We start from the raw sequence: 24,936 nt of genomic DNA on the forward strand, positions 1-24,936 counted from the left end.
GTATATAACAGTTATATTTATGCACTGGTCACTGTTACCACCGCACTTTATGTAAATAATGTTATATATTGCACTTCTGGTTAGATGCTAACTACATTTCATTGGCCCTGTACTTGTACTCTGTACAATGACAATAAAGTTGAATCTAATCTAATCTAATCTAAAACATATACTTGTTAGCTACGTTAGCCTCATAGCTCCAGTAAAACTGAAGAAACGTCAGAATCAAAATGTGCTTTGACTGATTGACGGCCATTTGAAGGGAATATTGTGAAAAATGTTCTGCTCGTTTATTTCTTCAACCTTCAGTTGGGGCTCACATTGTGCTTTTTGTGATGGCTGAAAAACATGAGGTGCACTGCGCTGTCTTTTTTCCATGTTGCTTCTGGTTGCGCTTCTCTCTGTTAATAAGCAATAACAGCATCATCAGCTGTGCTAGCTGTCTATCATTTTGATTTGCACACGTAGAAAGATTTCTTACTAGCCTAGAAAGTGGCCCACTATGAACTAGCAAGTACAGTGCTGTTAGCAAAAACAAGCAAAAAAAAAAAAAGTTTTGTCATGATAATTTTAATCTGTGAAACCATACAGTTTCAGGTACTCCAATAATCCTTATTTCATTACCACTGTCACTATAGACTTGCCTTCCTTTCATCTGATTACATTTAATGTGATTGTTTTGGGTTGAACTTTTTTTGTTTCTGTTTCTGGTTTTTGCAAAATATGTCTGTCCCATTGAAAACAAAAGACATGTATAAACAGAATCCCCCCTAACATTACAGATGCAGTGTTACCAGACTGGGCAGTTTGAATAGAAAAACACATGTGGTTGGGGGAGAGGAAGCCATTGCCCCGCCCAATTGCATCTTTCGCAATCTCAAATGCAAGGCAGTTGTTTATTGGAAGTTTTTTTTAACATTTTGGTGAACATTCTTTGGGCTGGTAACTATAGAAGCTATCTGGCAACCCTAAGCCACAGCCAGCCTCTGATTAGCCTGAAAGGCTAACTTCCAAAAACACAGTTCTGGTTACATCACATTCACCAAAGGCATAAAAGCAGAAGGGTGTCTCATCACTATTTCATCCCTCATCGTTCTGGCCTCGTACTTTTTTAATGGTGAAGGAATTAGGCCGTCTAATCCGTACAAAAAATCTGCAGGCGAGAGGACAGGCGAGACCAAAAATCCCCGACTACATTAGCGCTAGCCGCCTGCGGCCCGGGCCCGAGAGCTCTTAATTAGGCAGAGAGGTAACTAATTATTCATTCGCACAATGGAGGGAGCGGGGGATGAGAGAAGAGAGGGATAAGTGGAGAAATGATTTATGGTCTGATAAAAGTCCTCAGTGTGGGGTGATGGTTTGTGGTGGTGCTGGTGCTCATGGACTCTAGGGTGGAAATTTCAGAGAGAGAGAGAGATAAAGAGAGAGACAAAGAGAACCTTGAGCTGTTTGGTCTTTTCCCTCAGCGTCTGCTGGTAGATCTGAAGCTGTTCTGCTGCTTCTGGACCAGGCTGGCGAGCTAGGATGTGCTTCAGCTCCACATACAGCTTCTCCTTCTCCTACAAACACAATTACACATACATATACAGTGTAGTGTTAAGTCATCTGTCAAAGTACTAATCTACATTAAACATCCCCCAACTCTCCAGGTGGATACTAAGTACTCAGTTTTATTATTATTATTATTATTCATGTATTAAGTAATCTCAAGAGTGTGGGCCATGCAAACACAATCCATTAACATGGAAACACAGAATTCTTTCCTAATCAGAATCAGAATCCTTTATTGATCCCAGAGGGAAATTGCAGATAATAGCACCACTAGTGAAGGAGACAGCGATGCAGGACTTTTCAATTCAGTTGCAACAGCAAAGAAATATTTTCTTCAGAGACTTTATTTTAGTCTGAGCAGTTATGCCACATATGAAGTGCAGATGAGTTATTTAGTGTAAAAAAAAAAAAAAAGCAGTGTTTCTTTTTCTGCCCCAACTTCATTCAATATAAGGAGCCTAAGAGCTTAATGAATTCCTGCATGCTTAATGAAACAGAATTATTTTAAGAAGAACTTTTAGTGACTTTGACTGACTGCCATAGCACATCAATATCAAGCATTTTCCCTCTGCCCAAAAAATCTGCTAAAGTGTAGTGTAAAGTTATGCCTTATTTGACTTTATCACTGAGGAGCTATTAGTCACGAATACTTCAAGATGTTTTTTTATATTGTAAATTGCAGTTTTGGACAGACTGACATATTAAAAAAAAGTCAAAAAGCCATGAAATGGCAATGCAAACTGCACCTTAGCCTCTAATTAGTGATGACTAAAATTCAGTTTTAGATAATGGAACAGTAATTAAACTCCTGTTGAACATATAACTCTAAAGTAATGAACTCCAGAAGTCATTTGAATCAAGCAAGAAGAGTATAATTATTTTTCTGGAGCAAATTCTAATTATAATATCGAATTCTAAGATGATGTGGATTTACATGGTAATTCATGTACAAAGTTTGCATTTTTTATGCATTAGTATTTCACATAACACAAATATGGGGAATAAATAATATAGAATATAATAATATAGGTCTAATTTGGGCTTAATTTGGGCTTAATCCCAGGTGGTTGCTGAGATGTTGCAAGGCCATAGCTATGGAAATCCCAGGTGATTGCTAAAGTGTTGCTATACTGTAAGGATTACATTCCTGGTGGTTGCTAAGGTGTAGCCAGGCCATTGGTATTAATTCCCAGGAAGCCAGTAAAGTGTTGTGGTGTTTCAGGGGGTCATTGCTGTGGTCTCCAAGGTGGTTGTTAAGGTGTTGCTAGGGTGGTGCTTTGTTCTAAAAAATGGTTGCTAAGGTGTTGCTAGGCCATTGCTGTGTTATCCCAAGTGGTTGCTAATATGTGTGTGTGTGTGTGTGTGTGTGTGTGTGTGTGTGTGTGTGTGTGTGTGTGTGTCTGTCTAGTAAGTGAGTTTGTATGGGAAGTAATAATAACAACAGTGGAAGATGTGTCCTTTGTGACATCAAGTTAGATTTGAATTTTTCTTTTCTCAAGATTCCCGGCAATTATTTCCTATGGGGGAAAAATGTGTTTGAATGAACACTGTGTAAAAAACATATGTGCAAAAGCGCAATACTGCAGTTTTGTTTTGTCGCACTAGCATAAATTGTGACCTGTGAAAATAAGGGCACAGTAAACAAAAGTCCCCAACATGTGTTCCTTAAAATAAAGTGTTAGTGATATAAGTGTAGGATACCTCACATACTGCATTCTGAGGCTTTTTCCACACAGACACACACACAAACACACACACACACACACGCACACACAAGCAATCACACACCACACATGTGTGAGTGCTGCTAATACGATGGGCTGTATTGACCAGCATATAGTCATCAAGGTCTAATAGATTCAGTGTCCAGTTGCTAAGACACTTAACCAGAACCTGGTGACATGAATAATGATAGGTTATTAATGTCATAAAGCTACAGGAAAAAGAGGGGTATTAAAAGAAGATCGATGCAGTCTTCCGAGATCAAGATATATAAGCATTTTTTCATTTTCTTGATACACACAAACACACACACACACACACACACACACACACACACACACACACAGAAGAATGCTGGTGTAGCATAATTTTCCCACAGTTTAGCTCTCTCTCTCTCTCTATCTCTCTCCCTCTCTCTCTCTCTCTCTCTCTCTCTCTCTCTCTCTCTCTCTCTAGCTTTCCCTCTTTCTCTGGTGCTCAAACCACTAAGAAAGCTTTATATTAGTCAAAGTGTAAATGGCATTTACTTCCTTAAATATATTTTAATACCCTATACAAGTTGGCACAGTGGTGCATGCCAATTAAATACAATGTCTGCAGCTCATCAGATAAAAAGAAACAAATAAAATATTCTTTTTCTGATTTTAACAGCTCAGAATGCAGCCTTATTACACATCAATGAAAGTAATCCGGGAAGGTTACTGTAGCTTTTTGACCTTCCAGTATTGTCAAATGGTTTAGCATGTTAGCAGTCAATGCTAATCAGCAAATGTCATTGCAAATAAATGGTTACCAATTTGCAGTGGTGGACAAAAACAAATCATGTACTTGAGTTAAAGTAGAGACACCCAAGGTAAAATATTACTGCAGTAAAGTAGAGGTTCCTCCCTTTAGACCTCCACTTGAGGAAAAGTACAGAAGTATTTGCCTTCTAATGTACTTAAGTATCAAAAGTAAAAGTACTAAAAGATTAATTAACTTAATGCAACTTAGCTACAAGTTTAAGTTTAATAAAAATTTGCTTTAAACTCAGGTTCACCAATGAGTTTTCCTTTACTGTATTGCATCTGTAGGTCTCTGTTCATAAACAAATTTACTGTAAAATGAAAGTGTTTGTATAAGTTCAGAAAAAACATACGTCAGTCACGACTGCATGTGCGTACATATTTCTATATTGTGTTCCGTTTACACAAAGTTGGGTTAGTTCCATTGTTTATGTTGAATAGACTCTCCCAAAATTTGATGCTGAAACGTGAGCTTGCACTGGGTCAGTTTGACCAACAGGTCAAAACAAGCTCAAAACAAAGTGACTGCTGTGCCCTGATTGGAGTTCTTGCTTCACGCTTCCTTTATTTTGACATGTTATGTTTTTATGCACACACAAACCAAAAGGAAAGACAGATTTCTCAAAATGTAGTGGAGTAACAAGTAAGATATTTGACTTTGAAATGTAGTGAAGTGAAAGTAAAAAGTCACCCAAAATAGAAAAACTTAGGTAAAGTACAGATACTAGTTTGTTAGTTTAGTTTGTTACTGTCTAGTAAGTTTGCTACTGTCTACAGACAAAAGTATGTTGCATAGCTGAAAACAGTAGTTGCATCACTGTACAGTCATACAGTATCAGAAGACACATAAAAGTATATCTGATAATATATAACCACTTGATGAACTTTAGGTACCAGACTAACAAAGATTAAATATGCTACACTGCTTACATCACATTTGGCAAGGTATAACATGTATAGCATGTTATTTACAAATCCAGTTTCAAGGCTGGTGCGGTAGGTGAAAGACAAATAAAAACAGAAAGCAGTGATTACACAGGAAAACTGTGTAAATTTTACTTAGTTTTTTGACAATTATCACGTTAAAATTTACCAGCTATTGGCGTCACATAGCATAGCTGAGACTCAAGGAACAACAGGCCTCTTTCCTGTACTGGAATCGCCACAAAAGACATGATTACTATGGAGACATGTAGAAATTACTAGGCAGTAGCTCAGGACACGTCACTTCACAAGGACTCTACTGTCAGTTATTCTACTAATGTGACATATCAAAGGCTGTGCTTGTCACGCCTGTCATATGTAAGCATCAGATAGATGGCTATTCTAAGACAACCTCTATGGATCAGTGTCAGACATATGCCTACAGCAAATTAAGCACCACTGCATGAATAATAACAGTTGGAAATGCGCTTTGGTTGCGTTGATTAGAAACACGTTGTATGCCACGGCTATGAATAGAAAGAGTGTAAATACTCTGATTGCACCATCGTCCTTGAGTCATCAGTCATGACAAAGCTTTTTGGGCTTTCATCCTATAACCCCCCTCAAATCCCTTGCTTTTTGTCTCCCTCCTTCTTCCCATATGCACTCACACAGTCCTCCTTCCTCTGTTCTTCCCTTTCAGCCGGAGCATACCTAAATACATCCTTCTTACATAAGACATTCCTGAAATCCCTCCTCAAAGTTAAAAAAAGGCTTCAAACAGAATTGACTTATTTTTCTCTGCCATCAGCTTCAGCAATCAAAGGTAGACCCTCGTGGCATGAATCCTAGAGCATTTGAGGACACAGCATCTAGACAGGCATTAGCTACTGCACACTGCTGAAAATTCCAAGACCTCCAGTTTTGGTGATTGACCAAACTGGACCTGCAAGCATAGTTCACTCAGGTTGGAAATTAGAGTGGTGAGAGCAGCACAGGGAGTAGACAGTACTACTGCCATCAAACGCTATACACACTGTAGAACTGTTTAAATACTGTAGTATTTATTAGAGCTGTTGTGAATTCTTCATTAAACTGACAAAAAATGTACCATATAAAATAATTGTGAATGATTAGTTGCCAATTTGCATAATAAGAAACATTTTAAATTCTATTATTGGTCCCTCTTTTAGAAACTTAGTACAAATGATGAAAATGTACAATTAAAAGTACAGCAATGGACTTCAAGTCCAACTGTATACCAGCAATATATGTTAATTTTCCAAAGGAAAGGTGCATGTTTGTACATTTTCATAACTTCTCTTTAAAAAGTAGAAAAATAAAATAAAAAGCCTGGAGTCAAGACAGGGAGTATAGAGCCAGTGCAACCAAAAACACACTTTCAATGGAATATGGCAATTTTGTTTCCTAACTAAAAGTACTGAAAATGTACCCATGAGGGTACTACCCAAGTGACAAGCAACGGACCCTGAAATGTACAGTTTAGTACCTTTCTTCTCAGAGTGTAAGACACAGGAGGGACAACAATGAAGTCACACTTTCTGCACTAAAATAATGGGATGTGGCTAAAATCAGGCTCTGCCTAAAGACTAAAATACTATGTTTGGGTAGTAACATGAAAATGAGGAATAAATTTAAAATTCATTTAAAATAAAACTCATACTAAATTAAAATCTTTCAGCGTCACTATAAAAGAAATCAAAAAGATCTTTTAAAATACAACATTGAAAAACATATAGTAACAATTCCAAAATACTTTGCCTGAAAAGGACAAGCAAGAAAATCTTTAAAAAGACTTCATTAAGAGGTATAAACAGTAAATGACCCATTCTAGCCTAATTGGTCAGATCATTTCAGATAAGTAAGTATTCAGATGTTAGCTATTTCCAATAATTATGTCATGATCTGTTTAAATGCAAGGCATTAACAGGGATAGTCATAAGCTAACTATATATACATTTATTCTATATAGTGTATTTTCTATCAGGAGATATCTGGTCCAAGCCACAACCCCTAAATTACCCCCTTCTGAAAAAATATTTTTGTGCTCTTTTTTGCTTTTCTTTGTCAATCTGCACTTATCTAATATGTGAAGAGTGTAATTTAACAAATTCTTGGATTTTTCTTCAGTTTGTTTCACAAGCAACACTTTTGAACATACTGGTTAATCGAGTTCAAAGAACTCTGGAGGTCTATGGGGTTGTCTGCTTAGAGCTGAAGCTTACAGAACTCAAAACCACAGGTGTCATGAGTCATAAAATGTGGGAATTATGTAAACAAAATAAATTGCATTGAATAAATAGGCCTGGAAAGTCAGGGAGAACTTTCTAGCGGTTAACTGTGAGCACTCAGTCTGGGGTGTTTACACAGTGTGTGTTTAAAGCAGGGCCACAGCTGAGGTCTCTCTGCAAGAGCAGGTTCACCTGAGGGATTTATAATCAGGTTTCTCTCTGAGAGCCCCCGTGACTGCGGAGGGGACACGCAGGAAAAGGCCAAGACCAAATATTTCATTTAGAGAAGCGCAAGCTCTCCAGCACAGGCCTGGGAAAATGAAGGGTCATGGCACTGCTCTGAGAGTGGCATCACATGAAATACAAATTATCACTGCCGCAATTCCCGTTCTTTTAAATGCCTGATTTTAAAAATCACATTTTGCCAACTCAGTGTAACTATTATACCATATACATATAGAGCCATGACAGAGTATTTCTGTCACACTAAATGGTTTCAACATCCTCATACGCAATGTAATATAAGACAAGAGATGTGGTCCATTCAGGGCAGCTGTCTAAGTAGGCAGTATTTTAGGGCAGCATTTGCTCTCCCGAGACAAAGTCTGTCCCATTCTGAGGGCAGCAGAAGTCTTCTAAGGTGCCTTGTTTTGACCAAATTTTAAGGCAGCATCGCATGTATCTCTCTCGAAGAAGGCAATCCCACAATACTGTTCAATGACTAAGAATTGCACTGCTTCATTTTGATAAGCAAGGTGGACGGAGCCATCATTTCCGCCAACCAACGTATAATTTCTTGTCTTCTGTCTTTATAGTTTTGACTGACCGTCATATATGTATAACATATTTAACTTATTTGTGCTTGTAGGTCACTAGAAATCATTCCTGAGGATACATTTAGGCACATTAGGTACATTGTGTAACGCAACCTGAGAGGCTACGTTTGTAACTCATTAGCTAGTTTAGTTAGCTTAGTTAGCAGGCTAGCTGTGTAAACAAGCTGGCTTTTCAGTACAGGAGAGAACCCAGTTACAAATACTGGCTATTAACTCTTTATCAGTTATCTTTTTTGTCTATGATCTGTATCAATTTGATTTTATATTGTAAGATCCTGCTGCTTTTTTTTTCTTGTCCTCAGGGACTAATAAGACAAACGTTATACATACTAAAAAAGCAATGGCAGAGGGACTGAGGAAGAGGAGAAAACTGCACTGAATGGCAGGAGGCAGTTCACTTTTCCAGCACATGTGGGGGTAAAAGCATGGCAGAACCAGCAGTACAGACTGACAATGTCCTGGAACAAAAAAACATTCTGTAAACTGGACAATGTCAACAGTCTGAGATAAAAGCTTTTCTAAATAAATACAGCAAATGCATATTTTCGCCTGCTGTTTGTCTTGCATTGCTATGCTTGTCACAGTCACATTTGTGAATGTTGACAGCTAAATTTTACACTAGAAGCACATAAATCAGATGGATTGGTTTTATTCTTTGAATGTTAAAAAAGAAGATCCCTTAATGTAGAGAAGGACAGTGAGTGAACTGAAATGACTCACAAACTATAGCAGTCATGATTTTCTATATTTGAGCAGATATGGCTCCTTAATACAGCTTGTTAGTCACATTAGAATGCTTTTGGGCATGAAGTGCCCATTTAAGGTTCTGCCACAGCAATGGGATTGAAATCAAGACTGTGATTAGACCACTCCAAAACCTCAAAACCTTTCAGTGGTGGAGTTGCTCTTGTGCTTTGGAACATACTTGAATGTAATTGAGTTTGAGATTCATTGAAGATTCAGATTAATTCCAGACATTGTTCTACAGGATCTACTAGCAGAGACAACAATTCATTGTTCTTTCAACTATGGCACGTCATCAAGGCTCAACAAGCAACAAAGCATCCTCATATCATCACACTACTACCACCACAGTTGGCTGCAGGTGTGATGTTCTTAATGTTAAATGCTGTGTTAGTGTTAGGTGTAAAGGAACCCGTCTTCCAGGAAGTTCCACTTTCACCTCATCAGCTCAGAACATCATTCCAAAAGGCTTTGGGGTCATCAAAGTGTTTACTGGAAAATCTGACATGAGCCTTGGTTCCAGTGAGTCTCTGGGTTAGCAATACATCTCTGCCATGGATACAACTTTGGCCAATCTCTTTCTAATGGTGGACTCATGAAAGCTGACCTTTTCTAAAACAAGAGAGGCCTGCAGTTAGTTGTTTGGTGTTTTGTGACTTCCTGGATGAGTCATTGCTGTGCTTTTGGAGTAGTTTGGGTAAGCCAGTCATTTCTGGGAAGAAATTTGCTGCTGTTCAAAGTGTTGTCTAATTGGAGAAAAAGGCTTTCACTGTGCCTCAATGGAGAGCCAGAGCTTTGTAACCCTTTCCAGACTCAGATACTTCAATAACTTTTTTCACTACTTGACGAGACATTTTGTCCTACTTCACTTTGCTGGTTCTATTCAACAGGGTTGGCAGTAATCAAGCTTGGTTGTGTCTAGTTTAATTGATCCCAGATATCATCTAAATTTGATTAACCGGTTGATTGAGTAACTACGGTTGTATTATAAACTGTAGATTTTTACTGTCTTAAATTTAGTTTAAAGATCTGAAACAATTAAGTGAGACAAATCTTTGAAATTAGAAGGAATCAGGAAATGCTTCCAGACAGGTGGAGCTGCATGAAATAATTAAGCAATTAACAACCTGCCGTACTCCGAGGCAGGTACAAAAGTGCTGAGCAGGCCCAGTTGACCTCGATTTTGAATCATAATGGCAGGAGTAAAAGATTTAAGTGACTTTGGAAAAGGCTTCATTATTGGGGCACAGATGGCGAGAGCTTCAGTCACAAAGACTGCTCAACTGCCTAGGGTTTCAACAGAAACAGTCACTAATATAAAGTGACATCTGCATTTACATCTATGAAAAAAGAAACTAGTAAACAGGGTTGGACAGTGAAGAGCAACTGTTCTGAGATTGAGAATGTCAGTGCAGGATGTGATCAGACTGTCAGCAAGAACAGTCCATCCATAACTACATAGAGAGATATTACAGTAGGGTTGCAGTGCATAAAGCCCTCTTTATAAAACCGACTGCACACAGAGTTCAGTGGTGCAAAGACTAAAGACACTGGTCAGAGATGTGGGGAATAAGTGCTTTGGTCAGATAAGTCTCACCATATTGCAGAGATTTATTGATAAAATATATCTTTGAGTTATCATTAATAAAAGGTTTGCAGCGATTATTAATTTAGAAACTATTAAACTAGAGTACAGAGTAATGGTAACTAAGGCCAAGGCTGCCTTAGGTAGGAAAGTTAGGCCTAATGCTTCTGGTGAGAGGCGTCCGTGCCAGGCACTGCTTAGAAGGCCTTAAGACATATGGCCTTTTTATTAAAAGCAAGCTAGCTTTTGGTGAGGAGATAGATAAGCAGCGAGCAGGAACAGGTTGTAACTCTTAAATAATTAAAAAAGCCATTATGGAGAAGTCGTAAAAATGGTCCTTGTCAGACAAAGCATAGAGGTGTCAAAAAGTAAATTTAACATAGCAAATATAATGATAGCCAATGGAAACCCTAATGGTCGGAGAGAAGGAGTGAAGACAGCACCCCCGGGGAGGAGCACTGACCATATTTGAAAAACATTATAAAAACTGATGTAATGTGTTGAATCTTTGCATTTTTGGCTATCCGGAACCTGACTTGTCACCTGAAACTTAATAAAAGCCTTTTCCTTCAAAAGACCCAACGGTTGAAATGTATTTTTTCATCTTCTTCATTCTTGCAAGAAAATCTTTTAAACTTTTTGGCAGTATTGCTTTTTATACTTTGCAAGAATGTTTTTAATCTTTTGATTTAATAACCTTTTTATATTAGAAAATAGATTAAATTAAAATTAGAATATTAATTAAATAGTTCATTAGTTGTAACATGATACTACATCAGAGACCCAGGATGGAGGCTGGACTGCTCTGGATCCAGGACAATATTCTCCATAAGTAGGAGAATCCAGGTGTGGTCTACACTAAGAAACAGGTATATAGGCCTGAATGCTTCTCCCCAACAGTGAAAAGGTGCTTTGTCATGCTTTGGGGGGCATTTTACTGGCATAGTTTGGGTCCCTTAGAGGGAAGGTTAACTACAAGTCTCTTCTCACGATGACAATGCCCCATCCAGAGGGTACGTAGGGTCACTGGAATGGTTTGGTGAGTATAAAAATTATATACACTGATTAAACACTTTTCAGAGATTTTGGACTGATGTGTTAAACAGTGCTTTCATCATCATCATCATCATCAAAACACCAACTGAACAAATATCTTTAGGAAGAAGATTATTCCATCCCTCCAGTTCTAGACACGTGAAGAATCTACTTTATGCCAAGGCACACTGAAGCTTTTCTAGTGGCATGTGGTCACCCAACACCTTAATAGGACATCTTTGATTGGTTTTCCTTTAATTTGTGAACATTTTTCATGCTTGAAATAATGAATCATTAATTAAACATTGTTCTTCAAGATATTTTGTTCTTGGAAGATGAAAATAAGCTATTAAGCTTCTTATAATTTAGGCCTTGTGTATGAATAAATAATTGTTATATTAATCACTTATCCAAGTGCACAGGCATGTTAAAATGCGTATCATTCCTTAATGACACTCTGCTTCAATGCAAATTATTAAGTCTTAATTAAAGCACACATTTGTACTGTTTGCAAAAGATCTAGCCGACTTCTCTCAAAGACAAGGGTATTGCAGCCTATTATTTTGTAAACATTCTCCATTGCTGTTAAGATTTTCAGCTGTGCTTTGTTGTTTTTTTTTTTCAAAGAAGAGAAATATTCTACTCTAACTTTTTGAAAACTGGAAGTGCAGACTTCAACATGTCGATGCACAAAATAAATTGAACACAAGTCATTTTGTAATATCATTTCATACATAATGAAATAATTACATTTGAACAGTATAGCAAAATAAAACTTCTAAGAGTCAAACTGATCATTAGCCATTCTGGACTGAACAATAAAGCTAGGCTCCTGAGAACGGTCATACATCTTCAAAGTCCTTCAGTGCAGTCATGTACCGTGAAAATCACAATCAAAATCCTTTTGTAACAGCGAGAGTAAATGAGATGGTGAAAATGTAGAACTCAGCTGCCGCGATGCCTCTCTGAGAAAAACCTTTGAGCTATGAAGTGAAAGCATATGACAAAATGGGTTTCTTTTGTATTCTTCCTTTTTCCACTTCTGTTACCGTTTGTGTTTTTCTGCTGCTGTGGCTGGACGAGGCTAGAGAACATTGGCACTTTGTAGTCTTCTCTGTTGTGGACTGTTATAATGGCTTTGCAAAGTTTATCTTACTAAATACTTTCACTCTGAATTCAGCCCGACTCTACACGATTCCCAGTGTTTAAGCAGCAGCCAATATCAACATCTATAGACACTGCCATTACACAATGCAGCACATCTGATTTGCTCTTTCAGTCTAGAATACCAAACAAACTCAATACCATGCCAAAAATGTGCAGCGTTTCAGAGTGTTTTTAATGCAAATGAACATTTCCAAACCTTTTCTCGCAGAAACTGCATTTGCATTTATTCCGATGTTATATCTGTGTGTGTCTTTCTTACTGCCATTTACTGCGGAGATAAATAACAATTTTCTTGGCTGCATTTACAGAGTATCCTGCCTCTTTATCAAACTGTCTGCATAATTCAACTGTTGAGATGTAAACCAAGTCATTCACAGTGATTAAATTAATAGAAACATATTAATTCAGATTACTTTACAGTGACAATAGGAACCAGGGGTCAACATTTTACCATTTTATTTGCTATGCGAAATCACTAGTGAACCTAAACGACTCTTTTTATACGCAATGCGGATTGAAGTATTATATGTATATATATATGTGTGTGTGTGTGTGTGTGTGTGTGTGTGTGTGTGTGTGCACGCTACATATTTACTTCACTGTACTACTAAAACATTCTGTTACTGATGTGGTAAGTTTGTTTACATCTTAACCTTTTATTATGGTGAAATTTTGAAAAATCAGTGGAATCAGAGGCCACAGACTGAACATAGTGAGAATAAATGGCACGAAAATGCAAAATATTCCATAATGCATCATTTCTTTGCATCAAAACTATACCCACCATTTTTAATAGGGCAGAATTTTACCAAAACATGCATTAAATACGTTCTAAGAAATATATTTTGCTCCTAACAAAAGGGGGAAATGGTGACACTGAGTGGGCTACTTTCCATTTTAGAAAAGCAAAAGGAGAAAACTTTTGTGTGTTCTTGCCTTGAATGTACAGTTATAGGAAAATGTTAATTGGTATAGAACATTTATTTCTGTGGAGGCTCTTTAAACTTTAGAAACCTCATTAAAAATGCTACTTTAAACAATCACGCCTAAAAAGCTTCTCGGGGAGTTAAGAGTGGTTCTTGCATAGAACTGATTCAAAAAATGTTTCAACTTCAAGTTTTTAGACATTCTTCACACCATACATCAGGAAAAGATTTTTGCCCAGCTGCTACTATTTTAGTCTATAGACCCGATCTTTTACTTGTACATTATGTTATTATAAAGAAGGGAAAAAAAAAAGTATGGAGTCCCCAAACTTTTGACTGAAAATACATGAACTAGAAACTACTGCATGTACTCATTAATTAAGCAAAGTTATTCTACAGCTTTTTATTAGGCAATTTGTCATCATATCAAATAAATGACAGACAGGCAGTGACACTGCAACCTTGGCTTGATGATTATTTCTGAAAGCGCCCTCCAACAACGCAGACTGTTTGCAATCAATTGCATTTGGCGATTGCACAGGGAATTGGCAGTGTTGGCATTTCTTCCAACATGCCAAATGATAGCTTTCACATTGCCCCTAAGAACTTCAGCTTTTATCTGGCCAAGAATTGCACTAGTCGCAGGATGCAATCACAGCAGACGGCCCACATTTCTCAATGTTGGCCACATGAAGAATTTGTCAGAACTGAAAGTTGCTCTTTTTGAAATTATATGTCAAACACAAATTAGATCCTTCAGCACAGATCTTTATTTACATTTCATCCTCCACTTGATCTAGAACTTTTGAATTAGACAGATGTTAATTTTATTAGAACTTCATTATAGCGCTGCCATTCAAATATAGGCAAAGGTAGACTTACCCAGATTGATCACAGACGCATTGTTTTTAATTTGATATTGTATTGTGGCCAATCAAAATCATTATGCTTGCCACATTTTTTCTGAAAGTGTGAGATATAGTCCAATCTACTAATCCCAAGCTCTGCCTTATTTTCAAAGACCTCTATTCACTGCTTAGCAACTACTGCTACCCACCATTGCTTCAAGCCTTCAAATATTTATCATCTCCAGGGTATAACTGCTATGTATGTCATTTTCTATCTATTTCCAAACTCCAAAACAAACGTCTGTGAATTTGGTACAGTGCTGTTTTACTACAAAAGCTAAATGTCAAAATGTCAAACCAAATGCTTACTTCAATGTAACAGGTCATCAAAAATGAGCAATAAATGGTCTGTACATTTTTCATGCAGAAAGCTTTATCCTAGGATACTTAACAGTTTACATTTTTGAGTCTGCAGTGTTGTTTTTCCTAGTGTTTATACAATTCCACTGTCCAATTTTAACTCTGTTACAGTCTTATTGAGTTTGCCTGTGGTAAATGGACTTGTGAAAAGTGCTGAAGTGTTGGTTGTGTTTATGTGAGTCTAACATTCATATTTATGTCTTTACAGTCACACTACTGTTTTTGTTTCAATAGGGTGGAAGCATAGAAATAGGTAGGGTGATGACTGCCCTATTGTCAAAAATGGGCCATTGATTGTATTCTGATGATGTCACATTCATGCTGCCATCATTTTGGTTGGCAACATCAAGTTCGTTTAGCAATGCAATGGTAGTTTCTACTGAGGTACCAAAGCACAAAAACATGTTTGTTTTTTTAACCCTTTTTTATTTCCTTTTTAACCTTATTTACTGATATATTTAAGTCTTATATGAGAGTGCTGTCCCACTCTGGCATAATAAAATGTGGAAAAATAGCACATATACCCTTAGAAATGCAGTCATTAGTGTAATAAGTAAAGTAGAGAAGTGTGTGGTTTGGGTTTAGATCAGTAGGTGAAACCTTTGCTGTGCTGCACATTAGCTGTTCATTAAGCATTTCCAAGTGAAAGTTTAAGGTATTTGTTGATGCATTTATTTAGATAAGTTAATTCATTAATTTAGTTAATTTAGATAAGTTAATTCAGTTAATTTCAGTAAATTAATGGATTTGTAAAGGTAAATTAAGGCATTTATTAAAGTAAACTTGAAGTTGTCTTAGTTTTCATCAACTTTTGTAATTCATTCTACATTTAGGGCACCTCAGTGTAACTGCAGCACCAAGGTGAAACAAAAAAGTAAAAGGAGAAGCTGGTGAATAAAAAGTTAAAAGAGTTTATTATTTAAGAGCTTTGGCAGCTTTGGTAGTTTTTGTAAAATCTCATGGATTGAAATTTTCTGTAGAAATGCTGGCTTTATGAATCTAATCCACCAATCTAGCTAATCTTCTCCTCCTTTGGTGTCTGAAGACTGCATCTAAAGTGTCCACATACTGTATCTTTTAATGACTTTTGCGGTAATTCTGATGTATTTCGCTTTTGGTCTTCAGCTACCTGCAGGGTTGTAGCTGCAGTAACAATGATGAGCCGAGCTCTGTCAGAGACAGTCAAAGTTACTGCTTGCCTACCAACATGGTGATGTGGTATTCTTAGCAGCACAAACAAATATTAAGAATAGCCTGACGCTATGACACTGCAGGGCATAGTATGTTTGAAAATTGTATCTGCCAAGTTAGCATACCCACATTTTCGCAGGCCTATCCAAAAATGTCTCTCTGTACATTTGTACCAATAACATCACTGTAATGTGTATGTTGAATTTAAAGATGTGTTTGAGAGACTGTCAAGAGCAGAGCATTTTGCTTTCTACCCATTTCCAAAGCAAAACCCATAACATGACTAAAAAAGTTGTTGTTGCTCTGAATATTTGGTACTTACAATGCTTACAATTCACTACACAAGCTGAAATAGGCAAGTGTGAATGTGAGAATGCCAGAGACAATGTCTACTTCTGTGCATAAAGTAATCAAAGTTTAAACATAAATGGCCTGTACATTTTTTTTCATGCCTGCTGTGACAGTCTGCTATAGTCTACGATGCTTGAGGTTTTAGGTTTGCTGTGTTGTTTTTCCTCAAATGGTTATGACATCTTAGATGGGCAAAAGTTGTGCCTGTGCTGAGCAGGTGCATGCTTTATAGTGGAGGGTGTTGGGTGGGTTTTTCCTCACTGATGTGAATGGTCTGAATGTTGCTTTGCATCACTATGTGACAGAAGTACAGGAATCGACATAACAATGACTGTACTGCTGTAAGTAGCTTAATGTGCATTTGGGATTTTTTTATAATATAATTAATAGTGGCAGCCTTCCTTCACAATTGATGTTATACAGCTTTGTCGGTCATTTTAGAACCATCTATAGCTCAGTTCATCATTTCTGACACTAAAATGTCTTCTTTGAAGCCTGTGGCAGAGCACTTCATACCTTTACATGTAAGCAAACTTGTTTTATATTAATGAAAATATGGATTCAAATACGCTGACTCTCTCTCTCTCTCTCTCTCTCTCTCTCTCTCTCTCTCTCTCACACACACACACACACATACACACACACATATTTCTATATTTCCTCAGGAGAGATCCATCATGCTTTGTGTGTTAAAAAAAAACAGACAACAGTCCAGGTACATGGAAGTATATTAAATAAAGCTGTTTGTCCTCTTTTTAAAGCTGTGTGAGAGAGAATCACTTCTCAAGGCCTTTTTGTGATCAATTCCCCTGATGACTTGACCCCATTGGTGCTTTATGAGCCGTCACCAGGGGACACAGAGGCCCCTGGCAACGTACAGGACGTGACAGATTGGTGGGAACACCAAATGAGAGCAGAGTGTTTACCTGCAGCAAAAGCTCCTTCTCCACCACCTCCTCGCTTTTGGTTATCAGCCGCCGCTGAAGAGAGTGAATCTTCTGGATCAACTCAAAGGTGCTGGGGTCACTTGCCTGCAGGAAAACCATTTAGAAAGAGAGAGAGTAAGAGAGAGAATTACAGAGAATGAGAAAGAAGCAATGAAAGAGAGTGAATGAGAGAGAATGAAAGAGAAAGAGACAGAGAGTGAAACTCTGCAACTAAACCTTCAGACTCCAAGACCATTTTCCATAACCTCAATTAAACTTTACAGGCAGTCACTTCTGATGTTATACTATCATGAGGGAGCAGAGAACATGTGCTCAAAAGCTTAGGATGCGCACATGAAAGGACTTCTGCTACCATTCATAAGCTTGGAAGCATTTGTTAAATTTGTGTTACTGGATGTATAATAGTAGCTCATTTGTATATATTTATGTATCATACAAACCTCATTTCCCAAGAGGTAGGACAATATGAGAAATGCTATTTTATTATTACTTTGTAATAAAAACATGTTTTTGTAAAAATAAGCTCAGTCCAAATTAGATGCCTCAATCACATTTTTAGTCAGGAGTATATTTACCACAGTGGTACTTAATTGTTTTGAGACTAAAGACACCAATTGATTCAGTTTTGAAAGTGAATTTTCTTGCCATTCTACCACAATACATGTCTTCAGCTGTGCAACTGTACAGACCTTTGCATTTTTGTATTTTAAGTTTCACAATGCACCACATGTTTTTAATGTGAGACAGGTCTGGACTGCAGGTAGGCCAGTCTTGCATCTGCACTCCGTGATTACACAACCATGCTGATGTGCAAGTTACCCATGCAATGGGCTATAATAAAGTCCGGTACCTTGACAGACTCTGGCATTTGAACTTTATACTGGTAACAATCTGGATGGTGTTTACTTCTTTAGCACAGATAACATGACATCTGCTATTTCTATAAACAATTTGAAAGAAAAACTCGGACCGCAATACTCATTTCTCCTGTGCATCAATCCATTTCAGAGGAGTTTGAGCCCAGAGAAGCTGGCAGCATTTCTGAAAATTGTGGAGATAAAGCATATGCTGTGCATAATACAGTCTTGATTTGCTTTTGTGGATTCAGGGATGAACAGTGTTTGATGACTAACCCTAACCCCTGTCCCAAATTTTTTGGAATGTGTTACAGGCATCAAAAACATTGTTGATAAGGTAAGACATTGCTTTATGTTGTTATTAGCATTTCACACAGTATCACAAGTTATCTGGAGCTAAGATTCTTAAAAAAGACACCAAAAGTCATTATTATTGTTTTTATTAACTGAACAACACAATATATGGAAAAGAGTAGGAACTAATCTTGCTAACTAGTAGAATAGTGGGATACTTGGTCTGTGATTAGCTAGTTAGCTAGCATTAACATGACAATGGCTGCTTGTGCCAGTGTTTGCTTTGTTTTGTCTGCATCAAATCTAAGTTTTCTCTTTTCTTTTCAAAAAAATATAAAAAGATGCTAACTTGAAGCATAATTGAATGAGTTATTTTCAATTGCTTTGTGTAACTGTCAAAGAAATTGTTTCACACAACGTGCCAAGTTTTACTTCTTTAGAATTATTTTATAGATACATATGTTTTTGCAAAAACATGGAAAAAAAATACCAAAAAGTAGTGCATTTACACACCTCTAGTCTTCTCCAGCGATGAACATTCATGGGATTCTCTAGCTCCTCCTCCAAAGCTCGGCATCTTGTCCGCTCTTTAAGCAGTTCCCTTTGCATGTGGTAAACCTCTCGTCTGCATGTGAAAAGCAATATCATGCTAGTAAAGACATGTGTCTACTGATCACAACTGAATATTACATGAGCTTGCCAACCACACTTGGACATGTTGTAATAAGTGAATTATCTATGGTCCAATCACAAATGCTTTCCTCTGTGGCATCTTCAGTTTACATTTGCTACAGGACGTTGAGTTTCCAGTTTGAAATGTCAGTCTGTTGTGGAACTAGGCGTAGGTTGAAAATGACAAAAGATTTGCCATCATGCCTCCCAGACAAGCCCCCATATTCAACCAGCTTGGTATCAGACAGGTGCTATTTCTTCTTGGCCATTAGGGGGCAACCATAGATTTCATGAGTCATCCTACATAAACAGAAGTATGCTAGGAAGTGTAGAGAACGGCCTTTTCAAGCATGTGTTCTTTTTGTGTGTTTGGTCATCAGTGTCAATATCTGCTCAGTTACTGTAAAGTGCCACCAATGTGAACACAGTTCTCTCCTGCCATGCTGCATTTATAGCAAACTGGAACTCTAGAAGGCATCTGTCACCAAGTATGGCGATAGCTGGTCATAAATGAAGTAATCACAGACTTTTGATTCTATTCTAATCACAATTTATTTTTATTCTATTGGTCAAGGTAGTTTTGAGGATGGTACACAGCCATCAGCACCTCTCTGGTGGAAATGTAATTGTACGTACATTGCAGAAGAAAACTATGTAACATGGGTTTCTGAAGTGAAGGAATCTGCTAATTGTGAGCTGGTTGAAAGACTATTCAAAGACAACTCAGTCAAATCTGGTGAAGGATGTGTCTTCTGAAGATGTAAAGAAATAATCTCCTATTGTCATCATATCTTTATCAGCCCTGCTAGACAAACCAGTATAGACCAGCATGGCTGAGGACCAGGAACCAGCATATGTTGCGCTTTGGATGTTGGTATGTTGGTCAACCAGCATGACCATGCTGGGTGATCAGCTAAACCAGCACTAGATGTACATATACCAGTATGGAATACATGTTGGTCTGTGCTGTTTTTTCAACAGGGAGCATAATGTTCATTTTGCACTTGAACATCAAGCTGGATCTTTTTCTTCAGTCTGGACATGTGACGTTAGTACACAAAGACACAAAATCCGGCCTAACACCTCTGACTTTTAAATTACACATTTTAACATGTTTTTCTCTTTTCTGATTAATGCTACCTATTTCAATTTTATCAGAAATATCTTACATTATGCATCCAAAATATAAGTATTCTGACAAATACTTAGCACTCACAACTGTAGCTACCAAAGACTACATTTGTGGGTGGAGCATGCAGAGGTCAATTGAATGTCTTTCCGGCATTTGGCTAATTCGGTTATAGCACACTGGAATGACCTAATGGCCTAGAACGTCTCTCCAACATATTTGCAATTACAAGTTACCACTTGAGGTGTTAGAGGGAGATGGGGAGATAGACCACATCTGAATGGATCTGATAGCAGTTCAAGCCTCAAAATAGCATTCAAGCTAACCTTTCTCTCTCGCTGCAGCACTCACACACACACACACACACACACACACGCCTGTGCCAGTTAATGCAAATGCAGCAGCAGTCGGCGGACGCCTTTGACCCACTACAGTGGTAATTCACTCTGCAAATAAACAACTTGAAAGATCCATCTTCCAACTTATTAGCAGTGGCGGCTTGGTGATGGCTGCAAAAGCATAAAGCTGCTTTTCAACATCAAGAAAATGCCTCTCGAAACACAAAAGGCGAAATAAATTTGCTGTAGCGTGGAAAAAAAGGTCTATTTAGTTTTGAGGAGAGATATGAGAAGGCAGTGTGGAGCAGGTTTGACGGAAAGCGAGGGAATCAGCGGATGGGAGAGAGAGAGAGAGAGAGAGAGAGAGTACATTTCGTAAATAAGCTTGTTCATAACGCTAGCTAGCAATGGCAGGCACTTTAGGTGCTACTTCCCTCCCTAACTCATATCTCCCTCGCACGCCCTCCATTTAGCATCCTCAACCGAAGTCATGGATCACAGTCTGCAGCCTCCGCACCAATTCAGTCAAAGCAATTCCATCCGGCACCTCCCTGCCGATATTATCGAAGCATGTAAATACCTCGAGTCTACCTCCTCCAAGACGTATAGACAGTGTCGGGGAGCCATATGCTAACCAATTGAGTGGCAAAGTGTAAACGTATTATCCCCCATTTAAGCGGTATGCACCAGGAGTTTGCACCGTAACTCAAGGAGAGATAGATGATGATAATGCATAGCTCATTACCTGAATGCATCTCAGCTTGAATTTATGGGCGAGTTTGCAGTTAGCATGCTAAATCGATCAGCGGAGTCATTTCCAATGGGGAAAAAAATGCTATTAGCAAAGCCTTTAAACCGGTGTCATTTGTCTAGAAGGGCTTTTTCCTGAAAACTCTGTTGCGCTTGCACATTTAAACAGAATGGTTTGACTAAAAAATGCAAAGCAAGCAAAGAGCGCTAGCTGCAACTAATTCGCTTTAAGCAAGTGACAGTGTGCTAATTAATAATGATTAGCTGTCATTACTAGCCATATTAGAATTCTGTCTGAAATATTCCTCTAGGATCAGTCATAAGGCAGGTGTGTTAGATGTTAATTGAGTAAAATGTTATAGAACCCAGACTGCTTTGTTGGTCATGGTATAACAGCCATAACTGTAAGAATGTCACACCATGGGGTGTGGGGGTCTGGAGAGGCCTAAGCCATGTCATGTGGGAGCCAGATCTCCTCAGATTTCTCCAACTTTTCTAAAACAATTTTCCAATGCTAATGAAAATACTGCATAATGTAAGGCCTTCTTGGGCAAACGTTCTGAGTTGTTGCATCCTTGTGCCTTTTTTCCACTTTAAGTAAATAAAAGAGACTGATAAAAACCTGTTTTTGCCACCATGGCAAAGTTCACATGCCTGCAAACTGCCATCGGTCATGGAAAAAGGAAGGTAAAGTCATATAAACACAGCATTAGCTTCCTCCACTGTTGCCCCAGGCTGAGCTGTGCTAGTTCCTATAGGCTAATTACTTGGCTTGTGAGTAGCAATAAGTGATACTTTTTTGATCCCACAACCGGGGAAATTCCACCTCTGCATTTAACCCATCCATGAAGTGAAACACCACATACACACTAGTGAACACACACACTAGGGGGCAGTGAGCACACTTGCCCGGAGCGGTGGGCAGCCCTATCCACGGCGCCCGGGGAGCAGTTGGGGGTTAGGTGTCTTGCTCAAGGACACCTTAGTCATGGACTGTCGGCCCTGGGGATCGAACCGACAACCTTCTGGGTACAGGGCCAGATCCCTAACCTCCAGCCCACGACTGCCCCCACAACAGTTGACTGTGGTAAAGAAAACAGTGCTTTAAAAAAGTGACCTTAATCTCACAATCTTCAACCATTTGCTCCAAACAACATTTGCCCCTGGTTAATTAGCCTTTCCTTGCTGTGGTATACAAGGCAGAAGATGGCTTCTAGTTAGAGAACTTTTCTTTCATCTTAAAAGGTGCAACATTTACATTTTGCTGCCGAAGAAGAAGCCCAATTCAGCTTCATCTGTGCCATGCTGCTACAGAAACTAATGTTAAATATTAGGCAAGGAATCATGTTTTGTTTTCAGTATTCAAAAATGTTTCTCTTTGTTTATTCATTGAGGTGGGTTATTTTCTACTGGCTTAGTTACAGTGAAGTTAGCTAGTTTGTGGTTGTCAGCCTCACCATAGCAATGTTTTTGGGGCTGCCCCCACCAACCTGTAATCAGCTTCCTTAAAATGAAATTCGGCTACACCACTGTGTCACACAGTACTGATTAAATCTAAAAGTTGTTGAGGGATGCTGGGGGCTGTTGTGGGCTGGAGGTTAGGGAACCAGCCTTGTGCCCAGAAGGTTGCTGCCTCAATCACCTGAGCTCACAGTACATGAATGAAGTGCAAGGCACCTAACCCCCAACTGCTCCCAGGGCCCTGCGGACAGGGCTGTCCACCGTTCAGTGTGCTCACAGTCTCCTAGTATGTGTGTTCACTAGTGTGTATGTAGTTTTGCACTGCAGAGGTGAATTTCCCCGTTGTGGAACTAATAAGGGTCTCTTAATCTTAACCAAGTAGAAACTCAAGGTTTGCAGCAAGAGGTGTTCTCTTGCACAACTGTTGCAACATACCCACACACCACAACTTTGGAAAGGGTCTTCTGAAGAAGAGATTACCTCTAGGCCCTTTTCACTGATCATTCCCCACCTATAGATCCCTTTTAAATCTTTCTTAAAGTTGTAGCAATTTGGAGCTCCCACAGTTGAACGATGCATGTTTTTTCTTCAATAATGACGATGGAGTATATGTTGATTAAATTGTGCATGAATTGTAAAACCAAAAGTGAATTGAATTTTCATCTTTTGAAGTGAATAAGAGCGTCAACATTTATAAACATTTTTATTGTGTTTAAGTGCTATTTTTTCTTTCATTCTGGCGGCATTTTGATATCAACACTGCAGTTGCACTGGTCATTTTATCTCTGGATGACCACCTTTGTGAGCAGAAGTGTGAATTGTTTTCACAGCAGGAAGTTCCCAGCATCCCCTTTCACCTATTCTTGCTCACCAGCAGCTCAACATAGTCACCCTTCACACACAAGCTCCTTTGCACTTTTTCCCCAGGATTTGAACAGTAATTAAATGGAAAGGGGTTACATGTGAACTCAAGCCAAATTTCAGTGGAATGAATACAGCAATTTACTTGCACAACACACAGGAAATTACTGGGAGGGCTCTTATGCAAACACAAGCCAATATATTACCAGGGAACATCTAAGCACATCTAGAGTGAGGCCAAAAAATATTTCTGGGATGACTTTTTAACAGTGATTTTTTTGTTTACTTGTGCCAGTGAAAACATGGGAATGAATTTTGGTACATGATTCAGAATTGAAGGTGCTTTGCTATTCTAAGAAAGTCATTTGCTGTGCCAGTCAATGCAACGTTTTCATCCCAGGAAAATACGGTTTAAGGCCTACATTTGAGAATGATGCAAAATCCAAACATTACTGATAAAACTATTCAGACAGTGTCCTGGGATTCGAGTATGGAAAGTGAAAGAGACAACAGTGTCCTACATACAAAAGATAATGGGCCTCATTCACTAAAATCTTCCTCATTTTTTCTTAAATGTGTTCTTGAGAAATGTCCTATGAAAACGTCTACGTCAGATTCATGACGTATTTATAAACCACAGATTCGTTTGCACCTTTGTGCTCTTAAGTGTGCGTGGACTCCTAAGAATAAATCTCAAGTAACAAAACACTGGCATCAGAGTCTTTGTGAAAGCTGAAAGTCAGTCTTAAGAAGAAGAGGTGAATGAGGCCCCTGAGTTCTACAGAACCCTTTTATGCTCAAATTCTTATCCGCATGGTGGAATGATTCTTCAGAGTGAAGGAGATTTACGATGTATACACTGTTAGACATAAAGGATCAGGATACAAACAATGTAAATGCTCCCTCAAAGGTACAACAGTGGTTTTAAGGTACAGTTGTGTACCATAAATATGTTTTTCCAGGTGAAAAGTACATATTTGTAGCTTTTCATAACCAAATGTTTTAAAACAGAACAATAAAATAAAAAGCCTGGAGATGAGATGAGGTGTGCGGAGTCAATGCAACTTAGAAAATATCATGTCAATGGAATATAAGACAGTTATTAAATACTGAGATGTAGCCTTGAGGGGACCACCCCAGTGACAAGAAGGGTAATGTCCCAGTGACAATATTGTACCTTTATTTCTGAGAGTGTATGGTTCTATATAGCACCAAAAAGGGTTCTGCTATTGTTATGATGTCAAGCTTGTAACAATAAAAGAATAATAAAATAATAAAAGTCGATTTGGC

At 38.3% G+C, this 24,936-nt stretch overlaps 1 protein-coding gene across 1 annotated transcript in view; it reads right to left on the minus strand.

Annotated features, from left to right (window-relative positions):
• The window catches only part of cfap58 (cilia and flagella associated protein 58), a 222,539-nt gene that overhangs the window by 58,100 nt on the left and 139,503 nt on the right, over positions 1 to 24,936 (minus strand). Inside the window, exons 14-16 of the mRNA XM_017698980.2 lie at positions 18,949 to 19,060; positions 17,264 to 17,368; positions 1,440 to 1,559 (exon numbers count right to left, since the gene is read on the minus strand). Of these exons, the coding sequence (XP_017554469.1) occupies positions 1,440 to 1,559; positions 17,264 to 17,368; positions 18,949 to 19,060 (337 nt within the window). The remainder of the gene's footprint in view (positions 1 to 1,439; positions 1,560 to 17,263; positions 17,369 to 18,948; positions 19,061 to 24,936) is intronic.

This window comes from Pygocentrus nattereri, chromosome 12, assembly GCF_015220715.1.
Source record: "Pygocentrus nattereri isolate fPygNat1 chromosome 12, fPygNat1.pri, whole genome shotgun sequence".
In the NCBI taxonomy this organism is placed as follows: Eukaryota; Metazoa; Chordata; class Actinopteri; order Characiformes; family Serrasalmidae; genus Pygocentrus; species Pygocentrus nattereri.